Below are 15,474 nucleotides of genomic sequence, written 5' to 3' on the forward strand. Positions count from 1 at the left end.
CCACTTTATGCTGGCATTGATATCATCGCGTATTATAATACCACTCTCTCCGCTTGCAGGATGGTAATATTTCATCCCATCCGGCCGTTTCATCCATTCAATCCCATCTCTCTTTGAGTCACCCATGATCCATAGTTAACTACCTAGGTCTCCTGATTGCCTTACTTAACTAACTCTACCCTGGTGGATCCTCTGACTCTAGTGGTCCGCATGACATGATGTATCGATGGCTTCAAACTCCCCTCATATAAGTTGATCCTCTGATCACCTGAAGCATTGGTTTCTTTTTCTTGCGCTACCCTCCAGTACCCCCCCCCTGTTTAATCATACTACTACTGCTCTCTCCGTTATACTCCGTACTCCGTGATTATCTCCGCCGTCCTCTTTCTACCGCCATCTCTTCCGCGACCCTATACTGCGGTTGAGATGGTTGGCTCTTTTCTCTTTCTATCTTGTCGTTATATATACCTCTGAAAATGCCTATCTTTCAAGATCCAGATCGTCAACGGTTTTATAACTTGTGGTCCGACGACCGCCGCAGCCATAGCCGCCAACGCCACCTTGTGGTAAATGAGGAGGATCAACGACGAAAAGCGCTCTCCTGGTCTCATAATCATGGGCACAGTTGGCAGCCCAGTCCGGACCAGACAAACCCGGTGTTCCCATCTGATAGTCCGGCATTATACCATACGTCCGGTGTCCATACGAATGACCGAGAGGAGCTTATCCGGTATATAAAAAGCACCGATCCTTCTAAATGGAACCGACCCGCTTTGGTATGCTCTATTCCTTAATATTCCTCTCCCTTCTTTTTTCAAGAGAAGATGGAGGTCAAACATGTTCGTGTGCTGATTACCCGCGCATAGGCAGGAGAGACAAGTGCTGGTCACTGTCATCTCCCCCAAACATGCAATGAAACTCCGGACGTTAGAGCCGAACCCAATAATAATACTGTCTCGAGTGGTCCCCCGTTGCATGACCAACAGCTAGCGTCTCCGGCCGATATTGAACGCCCCCGGTCAGCATTACATTCGGGCGACTTTCGAGAAGGCATCCCTCAGCGCCAGGATGGGCAGCAATTGCCACAGTCGTCTGGATTGAGTCCCTGTGCCGATTACCAACCTCCCCCTCTGGGCAGTTCTCCCACCACGCCTTGGTTCAGCCCGTCGTTTTTCTCGCCTTCGGGCCGTGGACCCTCGACATTGTTTCATCTTCCCAGTGACAAGGATACGCCAGCAGCCCGTGCGAGGGCACCATCGTTGGGGTCGTTTTCTTCAAGTTATGTTTTGAAGACCCCGACAAGCCCCCTGGTATATCAAGCAAACAATACAGACTTGGATTTCTCTCCGAAGAGCGACGCGATCGAACAATCGGAGTCATGGAGAAAGGCCAACCGTCGTCGTACATTACCCCCCGAAACGTTCCGGGACCTTCAGTCGCCTTCGCCGGCGCATCGCGGGGCAGCGGAGATGCAGTTCGGTGTCTCCCCGGGCCACTGGAATGAGCCAGTCTCCTTTCAGCGCTCATTTACGTCGCCATATAGCCTTCAATTGGCATCATCCGTTCAAACACCATGCCCAAGTGCCAGAAGGCCATCCCTGGTGTCCGAAAGACCTGCCAAAGCACTCGCCCCGATGGTGGGTTCTTATGAAGAGTCTATCCTACGGGGTAGGATGTCGACCAACCCATCAAAGCCGCTGGACTTCACTGCCCAGATCGGCGTGCTTGGCAAGGGGAACTGTAAAGCTAATCTTAGATGTCCTCCACACGTCACAATACCGTTTCCGGCGGTCTTCTATAGCTATCCAACATCTGGGTGCGGACGATCGATATCAGACGACAACCCCAGCCCTTACGTTGGCCTCATTGACCTCGAAAACACCCTTTCGAAGGATACGTCAGGGGCCAGCCAACGCCGTAGGCATAATCAGAGCCAAACCCCAACACACAGCGGTCAAAGCGCCCTACCTTCTACGCTCAACGATCAGGGAGCTATACGCAAGCGGGAGAAAAAGCACCGAAGGGCCGAGTCCCCTAAGTCTCCTCCAGGCGGTTGTTATCGAATCCCGCAACAAGGCCAGCTCCAGATCATGATCAAAAATCCAAATAAAACGGCGGTTAAGCTGTTCCTTGTCCCGTACGACCTGAGCGATATGGAGCCAGGCTCGAAGACATTCTTCCGGCAAAGGAGCTATTCGGCAGGTCCCATCATCGATATGCCTTTGCACGCTCGAAAGAATTATGGAACCGATCGTCCAGAAGCGTCTCTGAATACTTCGGAAGATCCCCAAGACAAACCTATACTGAGATACATGGTCCACCTCAACATCTGCAGTCCCTCCCGGGGTCGTTTCTACCTTCACTCTGTCATTCGTGTCGTGTTCGCAAACCGAGTCCCCGATGGGAAGGAAAGTTTGCGGAACGAGATACAGCACCCAGAACCTCGCTATACACCTTATCGTCCGTCTCGGGACTCCAACCATAGCCACTGCGGCGCAAAGATGAGCTCTCAAAGGTCTACCGCTGGTCGAGATTCCGCCGCGATTTCGCATCTGAATCCCTCTGCCCGCACGCCAGGAGCGCCGGCTACAAGGGAGGCGACACCAGGGGCAATCAATCATATGAACACTCAACCGCATCAACGTCCCCCGCATCCCTTCCAACCTATTCCTTCTTTGCGGGAAGAATCTCTACCGGCACATGATGCAACGCCAACGGAGGCATACTCTCCTGGCACCAGTCATTATAGTAAGCTTAATACAGAGGATACTGGTTATTCTCGCTATCCGTTTAGCTCTTTCAACGGATCCAAAGCCCGGGAGAGTCTCCTGGCCAAGAGACTCAGGGCACTGGAGGTACAAAACCCCGACCCAAAAACTATGGATTGATATACATATCAGAAGTGGAAATTTCAGGCTTGTTTTGAAAATTGCACAAATATTGCAGCTGTTCAGGGCTCTGAGACAGCCGACTAATTGCGCAGGACTTGCCAGAGTGCCATTCATTTCTTTCTCCGTATAGATTACGCTCTATTCATAATTGGAAATCAATCAAAAGGCTCACATGCACAAGGAACATGAAAAACCCTTCTTTCTGGTCTGTTTTTGCACGTTCAGGATATCTCTGTTGGTGTTCTGGAGTACCGGCGAACGGTCCTGACGTTTCCTCCTACCCTTGATTGGCGTCTATCGGGGTAGCATTGGGCAATCCATAGCCAAGGTCTTTTCCTCTACGCTTTTAGGTCAAAATATAAGTATCTGGTAAAATGTGTAGTCAACTACTTACCTGACAATACTCCAAGCTCGAAGGCAGGTAGATACCAGGAACTTAGCACGGTACACGGATACTAGTAGATATTTCAAGTCCTGTACAAGAGTGTATGCAAACTCAAACTTTCTATCGACCAATAAACTATACATGTCAAGTAAGGTAGTAATGCACGATAGAAAGCACCTGGCAGTAAGCAAGGCATGCCTACTATTCAAAACGTATATTCGGTAGTAGGCTGCAATAATGAGGATGATAGCAGCGGTATCAGACCGTAACGCTCGGGTATTTTTCGCCCATATAGAACAGGAACACTTCCTTCAACCCCGCTCATACAATCAGTTTCTCCAACAAAGTGCCCGCAAGATTATTGCAACATTACAGTTCAACCCCAGCACGCCAGTATATAATATTTTAAAAACATGGCCCAAACCCCTGCTCTCGGAAATGGTGTCGATTTCTGCACGCTGGGCATGTTCATCCTCGGTATGCTACCAGTGCATCATCCACTCTCAAACGCCTAAACACTCCGCATAGCACGGTATACTCACCCTGATCTTTTACCTGGCTGCAGATGACATTGACTTCGGGGGGACCAGACCTAGCGTGAAGAACGTGATTGGCGGGGCTGCGTCGTTCGCTGTTGTTGGGGCGAGGATGGTCGCTGGGAAGGAAGACGCGCGGTCTGTGAGTTGGACTGTTGATGTTGGCTCGGATTTTCCAAATGAAGTTCTCGAGTTGATTGAGTCGTGGGGGACGGCATGTGTGGTTCGGGAGGACCGTACGAGGTTGACGACGCGGGCTTGGAATGGGTATGGGGCTGATGAGAAGAGAGGTTCGTGCTTTATCCGTCTGTTCATGCATTCATTCAAGGCACCAAGTTCTTTAGAAGGCTTCGGTGACGGTTTGTGGAGAAAAGGATGTTAAAGGATATTGCAGATTTCGCATACCTGACGCCGAAGCTACGGCTAGACGCTTCGAGTCTGTCTGACGCTCAGGTGTTCTCGAAGACGTTCCACATGGTCTGCTCGTCTTCGCGCTGCATAGACATCGTGGAAGGTATTCTTGGACGGCGGGAAGAGCTTCTACGAGATGGTAAAGCGCCTTCTTCCGACCTTGCTGCGCAGCGACCTCTTTTTGTCTGGGAGCCGGTGCCAAACCTGTGTACGCCCGAGGAAGCAGACAACTTCTTCGCGGCGAACAGGGTAGTGGATGTGGTGAGCCCCAATGAGCTAGAGCTGGGGATGATGTTCGGGCAATCTGGGTGGAGCACGGAGAGTCAGTTCGGAAAGGATATAGTGAAGAGGATCCTTGACTCCGGGATTGGCCCTGAGGGTAAAGGGACTTTGGTCATCCGTGCTGGGAAAGACGGTAGCTACGCATACTCGAGAACGCACAGTATCTGGCTTCCCGCTTATCATCAACCCGGCGATGATGGGTCTACGGCCGTCGTTGATCCCACGGGCGCGGGGAATTCTTTCTTGGGTGCGATGGCACAGGGACTGGTCAGTGCGGGGAGAGCTCCTGCAGATGTCATCCAGTCGGTTCTCGCAGACTCCGCAGGCTGGAAGAAAGCAATGGAGACGTGGGGAGAACAGAGCAATGTCCCTCTCGCACTTATCCTTGCCACTGTTGCAGCAGGGTTCGTGGTAGAACAGATCGGAGTGCCACATATGTCTACGTCAAGCAGTGGGAGTGAATTTTGGAACGAAACTGAATTCACGGAACGGGTCCGTCTGTACACTCGGCGTTTGCACCAGACACTTGAAGAGGCTCCCCAAAAGCACTTGCAGATCAATTGACCGATCGATTAACGCCCTTCTATTGTCGTACAGCCCACAATATGAAACAAAAATTCCTGCTGTTTTGTAGAATCATCCCAGGCAACTATCCACCACTTCGTAATCTCTTTATGAATCTTGCTTCGCAGCGGCTTGTTGTCTTTCATGCTCAACGATCTGTCGGCTCCAGCTACATTCGGACAAGCCCATATCAGCACCATTCAAACCCCGCCTCAACCGGGCGATGGACTTACTAGCGACTGGGGAAGAATCTGCCCGGCTCGGGCATCTTGTCGCGGTGCTCGCGCTCGGCGCTAAGACTCCAAGTCGCGGCGACGACTCCAAGCATGGCGGCGCCAAGGATGGCAGTGTTGAGTCTCCAGTTCGCAGGCCGAGAATACCAGCCTCCGGCAGGAGACCAGACTTCCTTGGGATACCTGTACGGCCGATCCGTTAGTCCTCGGTTGCAGCAACAAACCGGATGATGCGGGCAAATACATACGGGATCTTGCCGCCTCCGCCCATATTGATTACGGGTGTGTGTAAGAAATTGGAGAGGTGTGGTGTGGACAATGGCTCGCTGAGACGGCGTGGGTTCTGAGGAGTGTCGATGCCGAAAGGGCCGTCGACGTCGCTGGTCCGGGTCCCGTGACATTATCTCCTAATTAGGTTTAGTGTTCTTCGCAACACCCAGACCCCGTGACTTCCGCCGAAGCTCGACTTTTCTCGTCCGGCCAAAAGTTCATACGAGATTCGTTCGAAGCCCTCGTCCCTATCCTTCCACGCAACGAATTGGGCAGTAGTTGTTTATTGCCCTTGCTATTGTCTGGTTTCTATTTTATCTCCTTCTCCTTTCTATTTTCCAGATGAAGCGGCTGCAGCTCCTCCGATGGAGCAGTTCGGCCCTCTCGGCGCGAGCGCGGGCTGGTGTCCGCCTGCAACAAAACATCTATCGCGGAGCACGATCCCAAACGACTGTGTCGCCTGCTGCTCAGTCTGAAAACAATCAATTGGCTGATGAGCAGTCATTCCCCCCTCATTTCTCTTCCAATGCCCAACAGTCGAAATACGCTCTTCCATCACCGCCGGTTGAGGCCGCACGCGAATCCGCAAAACTTGCCGCCCTCCATGCACGACTTTACCTCCCTTCCCGATTACCGCTCGAGACACTAGCACGGTCCCTCGTGGACGCTTCTGCGGATCCGAATCCCAACTTCAACAATGAATCGCTGGCCACGCTCGGTCATGACCTTCTAACCTACTACACCTCCGAACACCTCCTTTGCACCTACCCGCGACTCCCTCTGACCGTCATCTTCGCGGCCATGTACGCTTACGTCGGTCCGAAAACGTTGACTGCAATGGCGAGAGAATGGGGCGTGGATTGGGCCGCCGCGCCGGGAGGTGAAGTCGACCCTGGGCTGCTTCAGTTCCAGAGACTCCTTCCTGGCACCGAGCTGAATTCGGAGGGGGCTACAATGAGGCCCAACGCACACCAGAAGTCGTGGAGGAAGTCGGTCACTTCCCGGATTGTCTACGACAATGAATACGGGGAGCAGTCTACTACGCAATCCCCCGCTGATGCTCAAGGCGCCCAGGGTGGTGTCTCCTTTGAGCGGGCCAACGCAACTTTCGTGCGGGCACTGATGGGCTCGATCTACCTCCACGCTGGCCGGCCGGCGGCCAAGCGCTTCTTCGAGCAGCACTTCCTCTCCCGGCATCTGAACATCTCCGAGTTGTTCAATTTCTCGCAACCCGCCCGCGACCTGTCCCGACTTTGTGCGCGCGAGAACTTCGAGCCGCCTGTCGCCAAGATCATCAGCGAGACTGGTCGCAAGAGCAGACACCCCGTCTTCATTGTCGGTATCTTCTCTGGTAAGGACAAGCTGGGAGAAGGCTCCGGTGCCAGCCTGCTGGAGGCTCGGTCCCGCGCTGCCGTGGCTGCCCTCAAGGGCTGGTACCTCTACAGCCCGCTGAATGTGCGTGTGCCTAGCTCCACCGAGGAGGAAGGTGCCGCGCCCTGGAAGCCCGTCCACGTGGACCTGGGCGAGGTGATTGTATGAGATGGTGGAAAGACGGGACGCAGTTGGAATTGCCGTGTTAGATTATGAAAAGGCGCTACACTTTCCGATCGTACTGCTGTCGGGGAAAGGCATGACAGCACAACAGCATTACATACTATCTGTTTTACTTTTTTCTTTTGAATATCAGGTTTTGTACAGTATGGGAAATTTATTCGATTTATTAGATGATCTTTTTTTTTTTCCTTTTCTCTCTCTTATGTCTCTGTCTCTTTTAAGCTTTTGTTTGGGGCTTACTTGTGCGGCATTGATCTTGAAACTGACGCAAGGTTGCACTTTTTGACTCGGTATATAGATGGCACCAGTCCAATGCATCAACGTGACATTTACTTGCAATGATGCTTCCCAGGATATCCGAGACCAACCTCTCATCGCCATGGTATATAACAGTCAACCACCACAACTACCCAGCAGAAACAACCACCTTCTCCTGATCTCTCTCCCCCTCCTCTCCCGTCTTCGAATCCGCGCCACAACCACACCCATCCAAATACTCCCCATACTCCACCCACAACCTCTCAACCCCAACCCCAAACAGCCCCCTCCAAAACTCCCCTCCCCCCTCCTTCCCCCCCTCCTCACAATAACCCACCCTCAACAACCGATCATTCAACATCCCCACCGCGCCCCTCCCCACCCTCACATCCTCCAACCAGGCCAGAAAATACGCCGTATGCTGATACCCCTGATCCCACTTCTCCGCCCTCTCCTTCGCAGCACTCGGCTTCTTCCAATGTGGCGGCTCCAGGCCGGCTTTGAGACGCACGAAGTCCGCAATGCCTTCGATGAGGCCGGTGGGTGGGTGGGGTGTGCTTTTGTTGTTGGTTTTTCCGGGCTCCGCAGGGGGGGCAGTGTGCTGGTAGCAGTGGACGAGCTCGTGGGTGATCACGCCTGGTATTTCGGAGGGACGCTTGGCGCTGGTGTGTATGTAGGGGAGGGAGATGGTGATTTCTTTGTGGCTGTCGTCGAGCTCGGTGGCTGTTGTGTAGGCTACGCCGGGGATGTCGCGGAGGATGAGGGTGATTGAGCGGGTGGGTGGGAGAGATGGGGTAAATGTTATGGGGGTGGGGTGTGTGGCAGACTGAGGGGAGGAGGTATCTTGTTGTGGGGGTGGGACGGTGTAGAGCGTGCGGATTATTGTCGAGAGGGCTGTTTCGAGGGTGGATACCACGTCTGGGACTAGGGTTTGGAAGGAGAGAGTGCCGGGATGGCGGAGGTCGTTGACTTGGAGGCGGAGTTTGGGGGTGGGGAGAGGGGGGTCTGGTTGTGGGCGGCGTTTTTGGGAGCTGTCGAGATTGTTGTTGATGTCGGTGTTGGTGTTATTGTTCTTGTTGTTGTTGTCAGGTGGGGTTTCTTGGGTTGAACTTGGAGGCGCCGCGGAGGGACGAGGGGGGTCCGCGGATGGTGTAGTTGTTGACATGTTTTCAATGCTGGTGCTAGTGGTGGTGTTGTGAGCGTGGAAGGATTCATACAAGGCGAGCGGGGTCAGACGTTGTTCTTATAAAGTTCCCGGTATGATCAGTGGCGCTAGTGAGTCGGGACATTCCCGTAGGATGGCGATATCTCCAGTAGATAATTGATCAAATCAGGTATTGAGGAATCCATTGTAATAAAATAAATGACCCGTCCGCGGGCTTCGTACCCCTGCTATATTCGATTAAGCTTATGCTGTTATCGCTCCACCCCTCCGGCGATCATGTGGAGGTTAGCTTTAGGGACTAGATCAGCAGCGATTCAACTGTATTTGATTTGAAATAAGACTTTCTTTCTATTATTCTCAGGTATTATAAATCTTGATTGGGCTTCATTGTCCTTCTATTATACCTATCATGAGTCCCTTCGATATGGTGGTTGTAGTTACGGCTGATATTTCCACCAAACTATATATAGTCACCTCCTGTACTAGAAGAATGAACCGCCTTCCCGGTCGGATGGATTAACAAAGGTAAACAGGTAAACAAGTAAACATTGAGTATAATTGAAATTGCTGACAATAATGGTGGCATTACAAATTTTCTTCCTTTAAATCAAGCGGCACGCGTACAATTGCATTTGCCGTGAGGCATAATCTATAGACTCCCGCTCAATACATCACACGTATGTTGATCTCCCACTGGCTGACACCCCGCCGAGGCTTATCAGGCCAACAGGATGATTGGGCTCCATTAAGCCCGCAGATGCTCCGAGGTTACGAAACGGACCTGACATAGGAACTGGTAGGATCCTGTAGTCGCAATGTGAATAATAATTAGGTAATGATCTGAATCGATCAATGGTCGTTTATTGTAGACAACAGATGTCTAGGACATAGAATAATAATTTCAAGATAGTCCCCGAGTCTCAATGAGACACTACAAGACAGTTTCAGAGGATAGAAAGCGAAAGTGGTGGAAGGCGGGGCCTGAATCAACCGTTCGGCAGCCTAAGGCTCCACATCTGGTTGCCCAAAGCGGCGTTAGTGACAGTTGTGGGTAAACAACGCTAATGTAGGGGAAACAAAAAAAAAAAAAGGTTGCAAGGAGTCATCATAACAACAACACAACACCGTTGCTGGCCGGCTCTTTCCCCTCCTTTCTCTTCTTCAACCCCCCATCAACCACCGCCACAGCGCAGGATACTTTTCTTTGACCTTTCGAGTCAATCCGCTCCCTCGATATCGAACGGCGTCAATCATAATAACGATCCCTGAAAGTCATCGGATCTCTCCTGACTCCTTGCGACGTGTGGAGTTTGAAGCGCTTATCGCCGCGTCTAATCGCTTATCGGACGAACGTCAAGTCCCTCTTTGCATCATCCCATCATTGTCGCTCCTCCTCAAATCAGCAACAACTTTCTTTTCCTCCCAATACCACCACTCAGACGCAACAGCGGTCTTTCCTCATCGCCCCCGAGTCGATACCACACATCGCTCCCCGCAGCCGTTTTCTTCGTCTTCCGTCATCCGGACCACTCACGTCTCCATCCGACATCCTTCCCTCTTGGGTCTTGATATTGAAAGCCGCTTCGCGACTGCTTCAAGTTACAGGTAAGAGAGCTCTTCTCGCCATCATGCTGTTGCGCCCCATGAACAACGGGCCTTCGCCCTCTTCGCCCCCCCCCCCCCCCCCCCAAATTTCTCTTTCTTTTCCACCTCACCTGTACCCATCTCGTTTCGCTTCATCTTTGCACTTCTTGGTCTCTTAATCTTCGTTCTGCAAAACTTGATATCAGCTGCTTTTGATTTCTTCCAAACCTGTTTCTGCTTCTCGCCCACAGTACAAAGAAAAGAAAATAAAAGAAAAATACCAAAAAAATAGTCGGCTTTCTATGAGCTGAGTCTTGCTTGTTGATTCTGCGTTGTTTATTCTTGGCTTCTTCTTGGCTTCTGGCTCTGTTTACTCTCTTGACTTCCTTTGAAACTTCATTTTTGCATCAGTCATGGCGTTTTTGGACGATTTGTTGTCTTTTATTTCTTCGTGTTTCGCTTTTGTTTCCTCCATGATTGCCTGTGCGTCGTCCTTTGTGGCTTGTTTCTTTTCCTTGTACAATTCCGTGTTCCTGTACGTTTTTTTCTGCTTCGAGTATATTGCGGCTTTGCCCCTTCGCATTTTTGATGCTTTTCCCCTCTTCTGGGACACAATGCTGTCCTATGCCAGACTCGATCATTTACTGACATCTGCCAAGTCGCTCTTGCTTGGGTACATCGAGAATCTCGTTGCCTCTATCTACATCTCCCGTGTGAAATTACTGCTCGGGTTTCTCCAGGCGTTGCAACAAAACCCCAGTCCCATTATCCAGGGCCTCCACAGCCTTATCACTTCGATTTGGGAACTCATCACGAGCCTGCTTGTCTATTGTGAGGATGAGCTTTTTGTGACACTCTTCGTTTCTGTAAAAACATTGAGAGCCCTTCACCGAAGAATGGAGGCTAAGGCAGGAAAGTCCGCGAGCATGATGAGAGGGAGAAGCACTCCCGCGGACGCGCAGCTTGAGGAGTTGCTGTCTCTGAAGTGGGATATCAAGCAGCGAAACATAGTAGCGGGTGCCCTTCCTCACATGTTCGAATCAATTCGGTCAGCCATTGCTTCTAAAAATTGGACTCTGCAGAATGCAGGGTTCTCGACCTTGAAACACCTTCTCTCTCGCTTGACCATTCAAAGAATGGATCATCAAATTGCTTCCCATGGCCGAGACCTATGCCCCGTTCTCCTCGAGCGTCTCGGCGACCAAAGGGAAGACATCCGTGCGAAAGCCGCGGAAGCCTTCACCGGCCTCTGGCCAGCCCTTCGCGACGAGGTGGAACACAATGTTCTGAAAAAGGCCCTTGAGGGTAAAAACCCCAAATCGAAGGCGATGAGCATGACCTGGCTCGCGAACGTAAGTACTTCGATCCGTCTATTGCCAATTTATCTGACCGGCCCCCTTGGTAGATGGCCCAGATCTATGACATTCGCTTTCGCGCATATGTCCCCAACATGGTTGCTTGTCTTGAATACGCTGATAGTGGCGTTCGAGAAGCGGCGAAAACGGCGATTGTTGGTCTTTTTCAGTGAGTATAAATCGGCGGCCTGTTACCTGTCTCTTCTGGGGACGCTATCTTTCCCGCTCGTACGATTATCGTCTGCTAACAAGTGCCAGGGGTGCTTCCGTGAGCGCCAAAACGGATCTTCGAAAGCAATTGGCCGAACACAATGTGAGAAGATCGATTGCCGATGATCTCTTGCAGACTGTCGGCCTTGACCCGGTTGAAATATCATCCTCCTCGCGCCCGGCTTCGCGCGTGGAGACTACTAGAAGGCCTGCATCGCGAATGGAGCCGCTCAAGAGACCGGCATCGCGGGTAGAGACCGCCAGAAGGCCGGCCTCCCGGATGGATTCACCTAAGAGACCCGCATCGCGACTTGATTCTCCCACAAAGTCCTCGCATGCCAGTGCCCCCCGCGTCCAACCCCCGCGACCTGCCAGTACGCCCGCACAGGCGTCATCATCCCGACCTTCACCTTCCCAAGAGGGGGATCTGCAGCCGATGACAGTTGCCAGTCCTCGCGAGATCGACGACCTGGTGAGGGACATGCTTCCTTTCTTCGAGGGGAGAGAAACCGAGCAGAACTGGTTGCCGCGAGAGAAGAACATTATCACTCTCCGACGCCTTACACTCGGAAGCGCCCCACATAGGTTCCCGGAGGCCTTTATTGGAGGAATAAAGGCGGTCCTTGATAGTAGCTTTAAGGCTGTCAATTCTCTTCGAACCACGGTCTCCACAAATGGGTGTCTGTTTATCCAGGACCTGGCACGATGCTGCGGATCCCAGATTGATTCTATGGTCGAAATCATCATGCAGAATATGGTGAAGGTCTGTTCGAACATGAAGAAGATCACCGCCCAGAACGGCAATGCGACAGTGTCTGTGATCATTGAAAACGTCTCCTATCACATACGTCTCCTCCAGCATGTGTCCAATGCATGCCAGGACAAGAATGTGCAGCTGCGCCTGTTTGGTGCCGGCTGGCTGAAAAGTTTACTCACGAGACAAGCCCCTTATAAGGGTTCGTTGGAACACGGCGGCGGCTTGACTCTTATCATCATGTCTCTCAAGAAGGGACTCTCGGACGCCAACCCTGGTGTGAGAGAGGCCATGCGCGGGGTCTATTGGTTCTTCGTTACCATTTGGCCTAGTAGAGCTGACGAGTAAGTCTTATCTCCCATCTCATATCATTTCTATATGACCAACTAACCATCGATAGGATTGCGTCGACGTTGGACAAAAAGAGTCGAACCTTACTTGACAAGCACCCCGATAGACCTACTACCGCAATGGACGATCCAGTGGCACCGCCGCGGAAGGCCGGCTCGCCGAAGAAAACCACGGCTCTAGAGCAGAGCGGAAAGACTTCGCAGGCTGAGCAGACTGGCAGCACTGCTTTACGGGCAGCAATCGCCGCTCAGAAAAAGGCACTGGCCAAACCTGCCTCAACCCTTTCTGCCGCTCCTATACGTCCACCAACTCGTACTCAGAAGAGGAATCCTCACAATGAAAATTCGGCGCCTTCGTTGAATAAAGGCCCAACCATTTCCACCAAAAAATCGGTTCCGGCATTCAAGGAGGTCGTTGAGAGTCATAACAACGGGCATGGCCATGTCTTGGATGACATCGAAAACCAGCACTGGAACGCGCATAAGGTCAGGATAGACGACATCGAGGCCCATGAACAGGGCATGGCAGACCTTAGGAGCACAGGCGACATCGCAATCCCAGGAAGTGGTTTTGCAGACGGTCACGATATAAACGATATCGATTTTCGGCAGAACGATGTGCACCGTGATGATGCCGGCGATAATGAAACCCAGGAGAAAGCCATCGCAGATAGTAAGGCTACAGGCGACGTCGCAGTAACGGAGCAGAGAATTGCAGACAGCGACAGTGCAGTCGACACAGGAACCCAGCAGAGGAACGTGCACCAGAGCGATACCGGCGACAGCGCAGACCAGCAGAGGAACGGTCACAGTGGTGATACAGGCGACCTCGAGGTCTGGCAGAAGTGGGCCGCAGACAATGACCGTATAGGCGGCATCGCAGACCAGCAGAAGGGCAGGCGCAGTGTTGAATCGGGCGATCTCGAAGTCTGGCAGAAGTGGGCCGCAAATAACGATGGTATAGGCGAGGTCGCAGTCAGGCAGGATGGCGCGCACAGTGACGAAACAGGCAATACCCAGGTCCGAGAGAAGGAAATAGCGGACCGTAACTATACCGGCGACATCCAACAGAGCAACGCTCACATCGAATCCCGGAATGGTGACACACCCAGTAAGAGTTCAAGCGAAATCGAAGCCCAGCAGACCGAAACTCACAGTAACGGAGCAGGCGAAATTGAAGTCCAGCAGAGCGACACAAGCAGTGACGAACCAGCCGGAATCGAAGTCCAGCAGAGTGACGCGGGCAGTAACAAGCCAGGCGGAACCGCAGTCCAGCAAAGCGACGCACCCAGTGACGAATCAGGCGAAATCGAAGTCCAGCAGAGCGACACACTCAGTAACGTACCAGGTGGAATCGAAGCCCAACAGAAGAACGTACAGAACGATCGTGCAGGCGATACCGAAGTCCAGCAGAGCGACCCAGGCAGCAACGGACCAGGCGGATTCGAAGCCCAACAGAAGAATGTACAGAATGATCGTGCAGGCGATACCGAAGTCCAGCAGAGCGACCCAGGCAGTAACGGACCAGGCGGATTCGAAGCCCAGCAAAAGAACGTACAGAATGACCGTGCCGGCGATACTGAAGTGCAGCAGAAGAGTGTCCGAAGCAAAACCAAATCCAGTGGAATCGCCATCAAGGCCATTGAAAGGATACGAAACAATACGATGGATATCCTCGGCTATCGAAAGCTTCAAGGACTCATGAAACGAGGAGATATTTTCCCCGAGGCCGGGGGATACCAGGAGGAGATGCTATGTGCCCTTGTTGATGAGCTGGAAAAGCCACCCGAAGCCACCGATTTGCCTTTCGAACGCTCGGTAGACCTGAAGGCTCAGGTCCTCCTTACGATTCGCCGCATGTTTGTACACAGTAACCTATTAGGTTATTTCCCCCGTGTCCTGACTGCCATCCTATCCGCCCGAAAACATTACCCAGCAGCTTCACACATCGTTGCTGGTCTTTATGACACAGCCAACGACATCGTTGCCGCGTGCGATGCTGATGTTGTTGAACCGGTGGTCGAGCTGGTTTCACGGGAGGAACGAGACGAGACTGTGACCATGGGCGTTTGGACGTTGTCAAATATCATGGATCGTCTTCTTCAAGGGAAGACAACCATTCGTCAGGAACTTGTGGACAAAATCGGGTTACTTTCTGCGAGACTTCTCGCAGCGCCGAATGCCGACATCAGAAGACAGGTAGCATTGTTATGTCAGAGGCTATATGCGATGGTGGGCAACGACGCCCGGTTTTGGGAGATATTGGGGCACCCGATGGAGTCGTCCCGGAATCTCCTAGTGTACTACATCACTAGGGGATAGTGTTGTAACACACTAGGAGATTTCGGGACGGGGTGCCCCAGGGGGGCCGGGGGGGAAGAGGGGGGGAGAGGGGGGTAGTATACCATGGTTGTTTACTTTTACACCCCAAGGCTCCGAACCCGAGGCTTTGGGTTCGGGACCTTGGGGTTATTCTTATGTTTTGAAGCATGGATATCTTGTATCAATAGCCTTGAGCCATTCTTATCATACCTATCAATATCCTAATTACTACTTCCACCTGTGGTAGAACAATCTAAGCTATGCGCTAAATGGTCATTGGCAGACTTGTATTCTGCTCCTGGATTGGATGGGCACGGTCAGAGGATAGTATACCTCGGTTTATGACTTTG

At 52.1% G+C, this 15,474-nt stretch overlaps 6 protein-coding genes across 6 annotated transcripts; 4 read left to right on the forward strand and 2 right to left on the reverse strand.

The window, feature by feature from the left end:
• The first annotated feature begins 111 nt into the window (after window positions 1-111).
• BDW47DRAFT_49769 (uncharacterized protein) lies at window positions 112-3,085 on the forward strand. The gene is made up of 2 exons (XM_024819173.1): window positions 112-776; window positions 867-3,085. Exons 1-2 carry the CDS (start codon window positions 477-479, stop codon window positions 2,886-2,888), a joined length of 2,322 nt encoding a protein of 773 aa, XP_024670458.1. The 5' UTR covers window positions 112-476; the 3' UTR covers window positions 2,889-3,085.
• Window positions 3,086-3,650: 565 nt separating this feature from the next.
• BDW47DRAFT_49792 (PfkB family carbohydrate kinase) lies at window positions 3,651-5,185 on the forward strand. The gene is made up of 3 exons (XM_024819174.1): window positions 3,651-3,753; window positions 3,842-4,102; window positions 4,207-5,185. Exons 1-3 carry the CDS (start codon window positions 3,690-3,692, stop codon window positions 5,067-5,069), a joined length of 1,188 nt encoding a protein of 395 aa, XP_024670459.1. The 5' UTR covers window positions 3,651-3,689; the 3' UTR covers window positions 5,070-5,185.
• Window positions 5,178-5,573, reverse strand: BDW47DRAFT_127227 (uncharacterized protein; the record flags this gene model as incomplete). Its single annotated transcript, XM_024816680.1, has 3 exons — window positions 5,178-5,238; window positions 5,303-5,485; window positions 5,551-5,573. The coding sequence occupies 3 exons, from the start codon at window positions 5,571-5,573 to the stop codon at window positions 5,178-5,180; spliced, it is 267 nt and encodes an 88-aa protein (XP_024670460.1).
• A 233-nt stretch (window positions 5,574-5,806) lies between these two features.
• BDW47DRAFT_108618 (mitochondrial 54S ribosomal protein mL44) lies at window positions 5,807-7,590 on the forward strand. Its single transcript, XM_024813274.1, has one exon. It carries the CDS (start codon window positions 5,915-5,917, stop codon window positions 7,109-7,111), a length of 1,197 nt encoding a protein of 398 aa, XP_024670461.1. The 5' UTR covers window positions 5,807-5,914; the 3' UTR covers window positions 7,112-7,590.
• On the reverse strand, window positions 7,533-8,549 carry BDW47DRAFT_127229 (basic secretory family protein; the record flags this gene model as incomplete). The annotated part of the gene is made up of 1 exon (XM_024816681.1): window positions 7,533-8,549. One exon carries the CDS (start codon window positions 8,547-8,549, stop codon window positions 7,533-7,535), a length of 1,017 nt encoding a protein of 338 aa, XP_024670462.1.
• A 2,391-nt stretch (window positions 8,550-10,940) lies between these two features.
• On the forward strand, window positions 10,941-15,167 carry BDW47DRAFT_49809 (uncharacterized protein). Its single transcript, XM_024819175.1, has 4 exons — window positions 10,941-11,485; window positions 11,539-11,657; window positions 11,747-12,796; window positions 12,853-15,167. The coding sequence occupies exons 1-4, from the start codon at window positions 11,030-11,032 to the stop codon at window positions 15,122-15,124; spliced, it is 3,897 nt and encodes a 1,298-aa protein (XP_024670463.1). The 5' UTR covers window positions 10,941-11,029; the 3' UTR covers window positions 15,125-15,167.
• Window positions 15,168-15,474: the final 307 nt, after the last annotated feature.

The sequence above is a fragment of the Aspergillus candidus genome, assembly GCF_002847045.1.
Source record: "Aspergillus candidus strain CBS 102.13 unplaced genomic scaffold BDW47scaffold_35, whole genome shotgun sequence".
Classification (NCBI taxonomy): domain Eukaryota; kingdom Fungi; phylum Ascomycota; class Eurotiomycetes; order Eurotiales; family Aspergillaceae; genus Aspergillus; species Aspergillus candidus.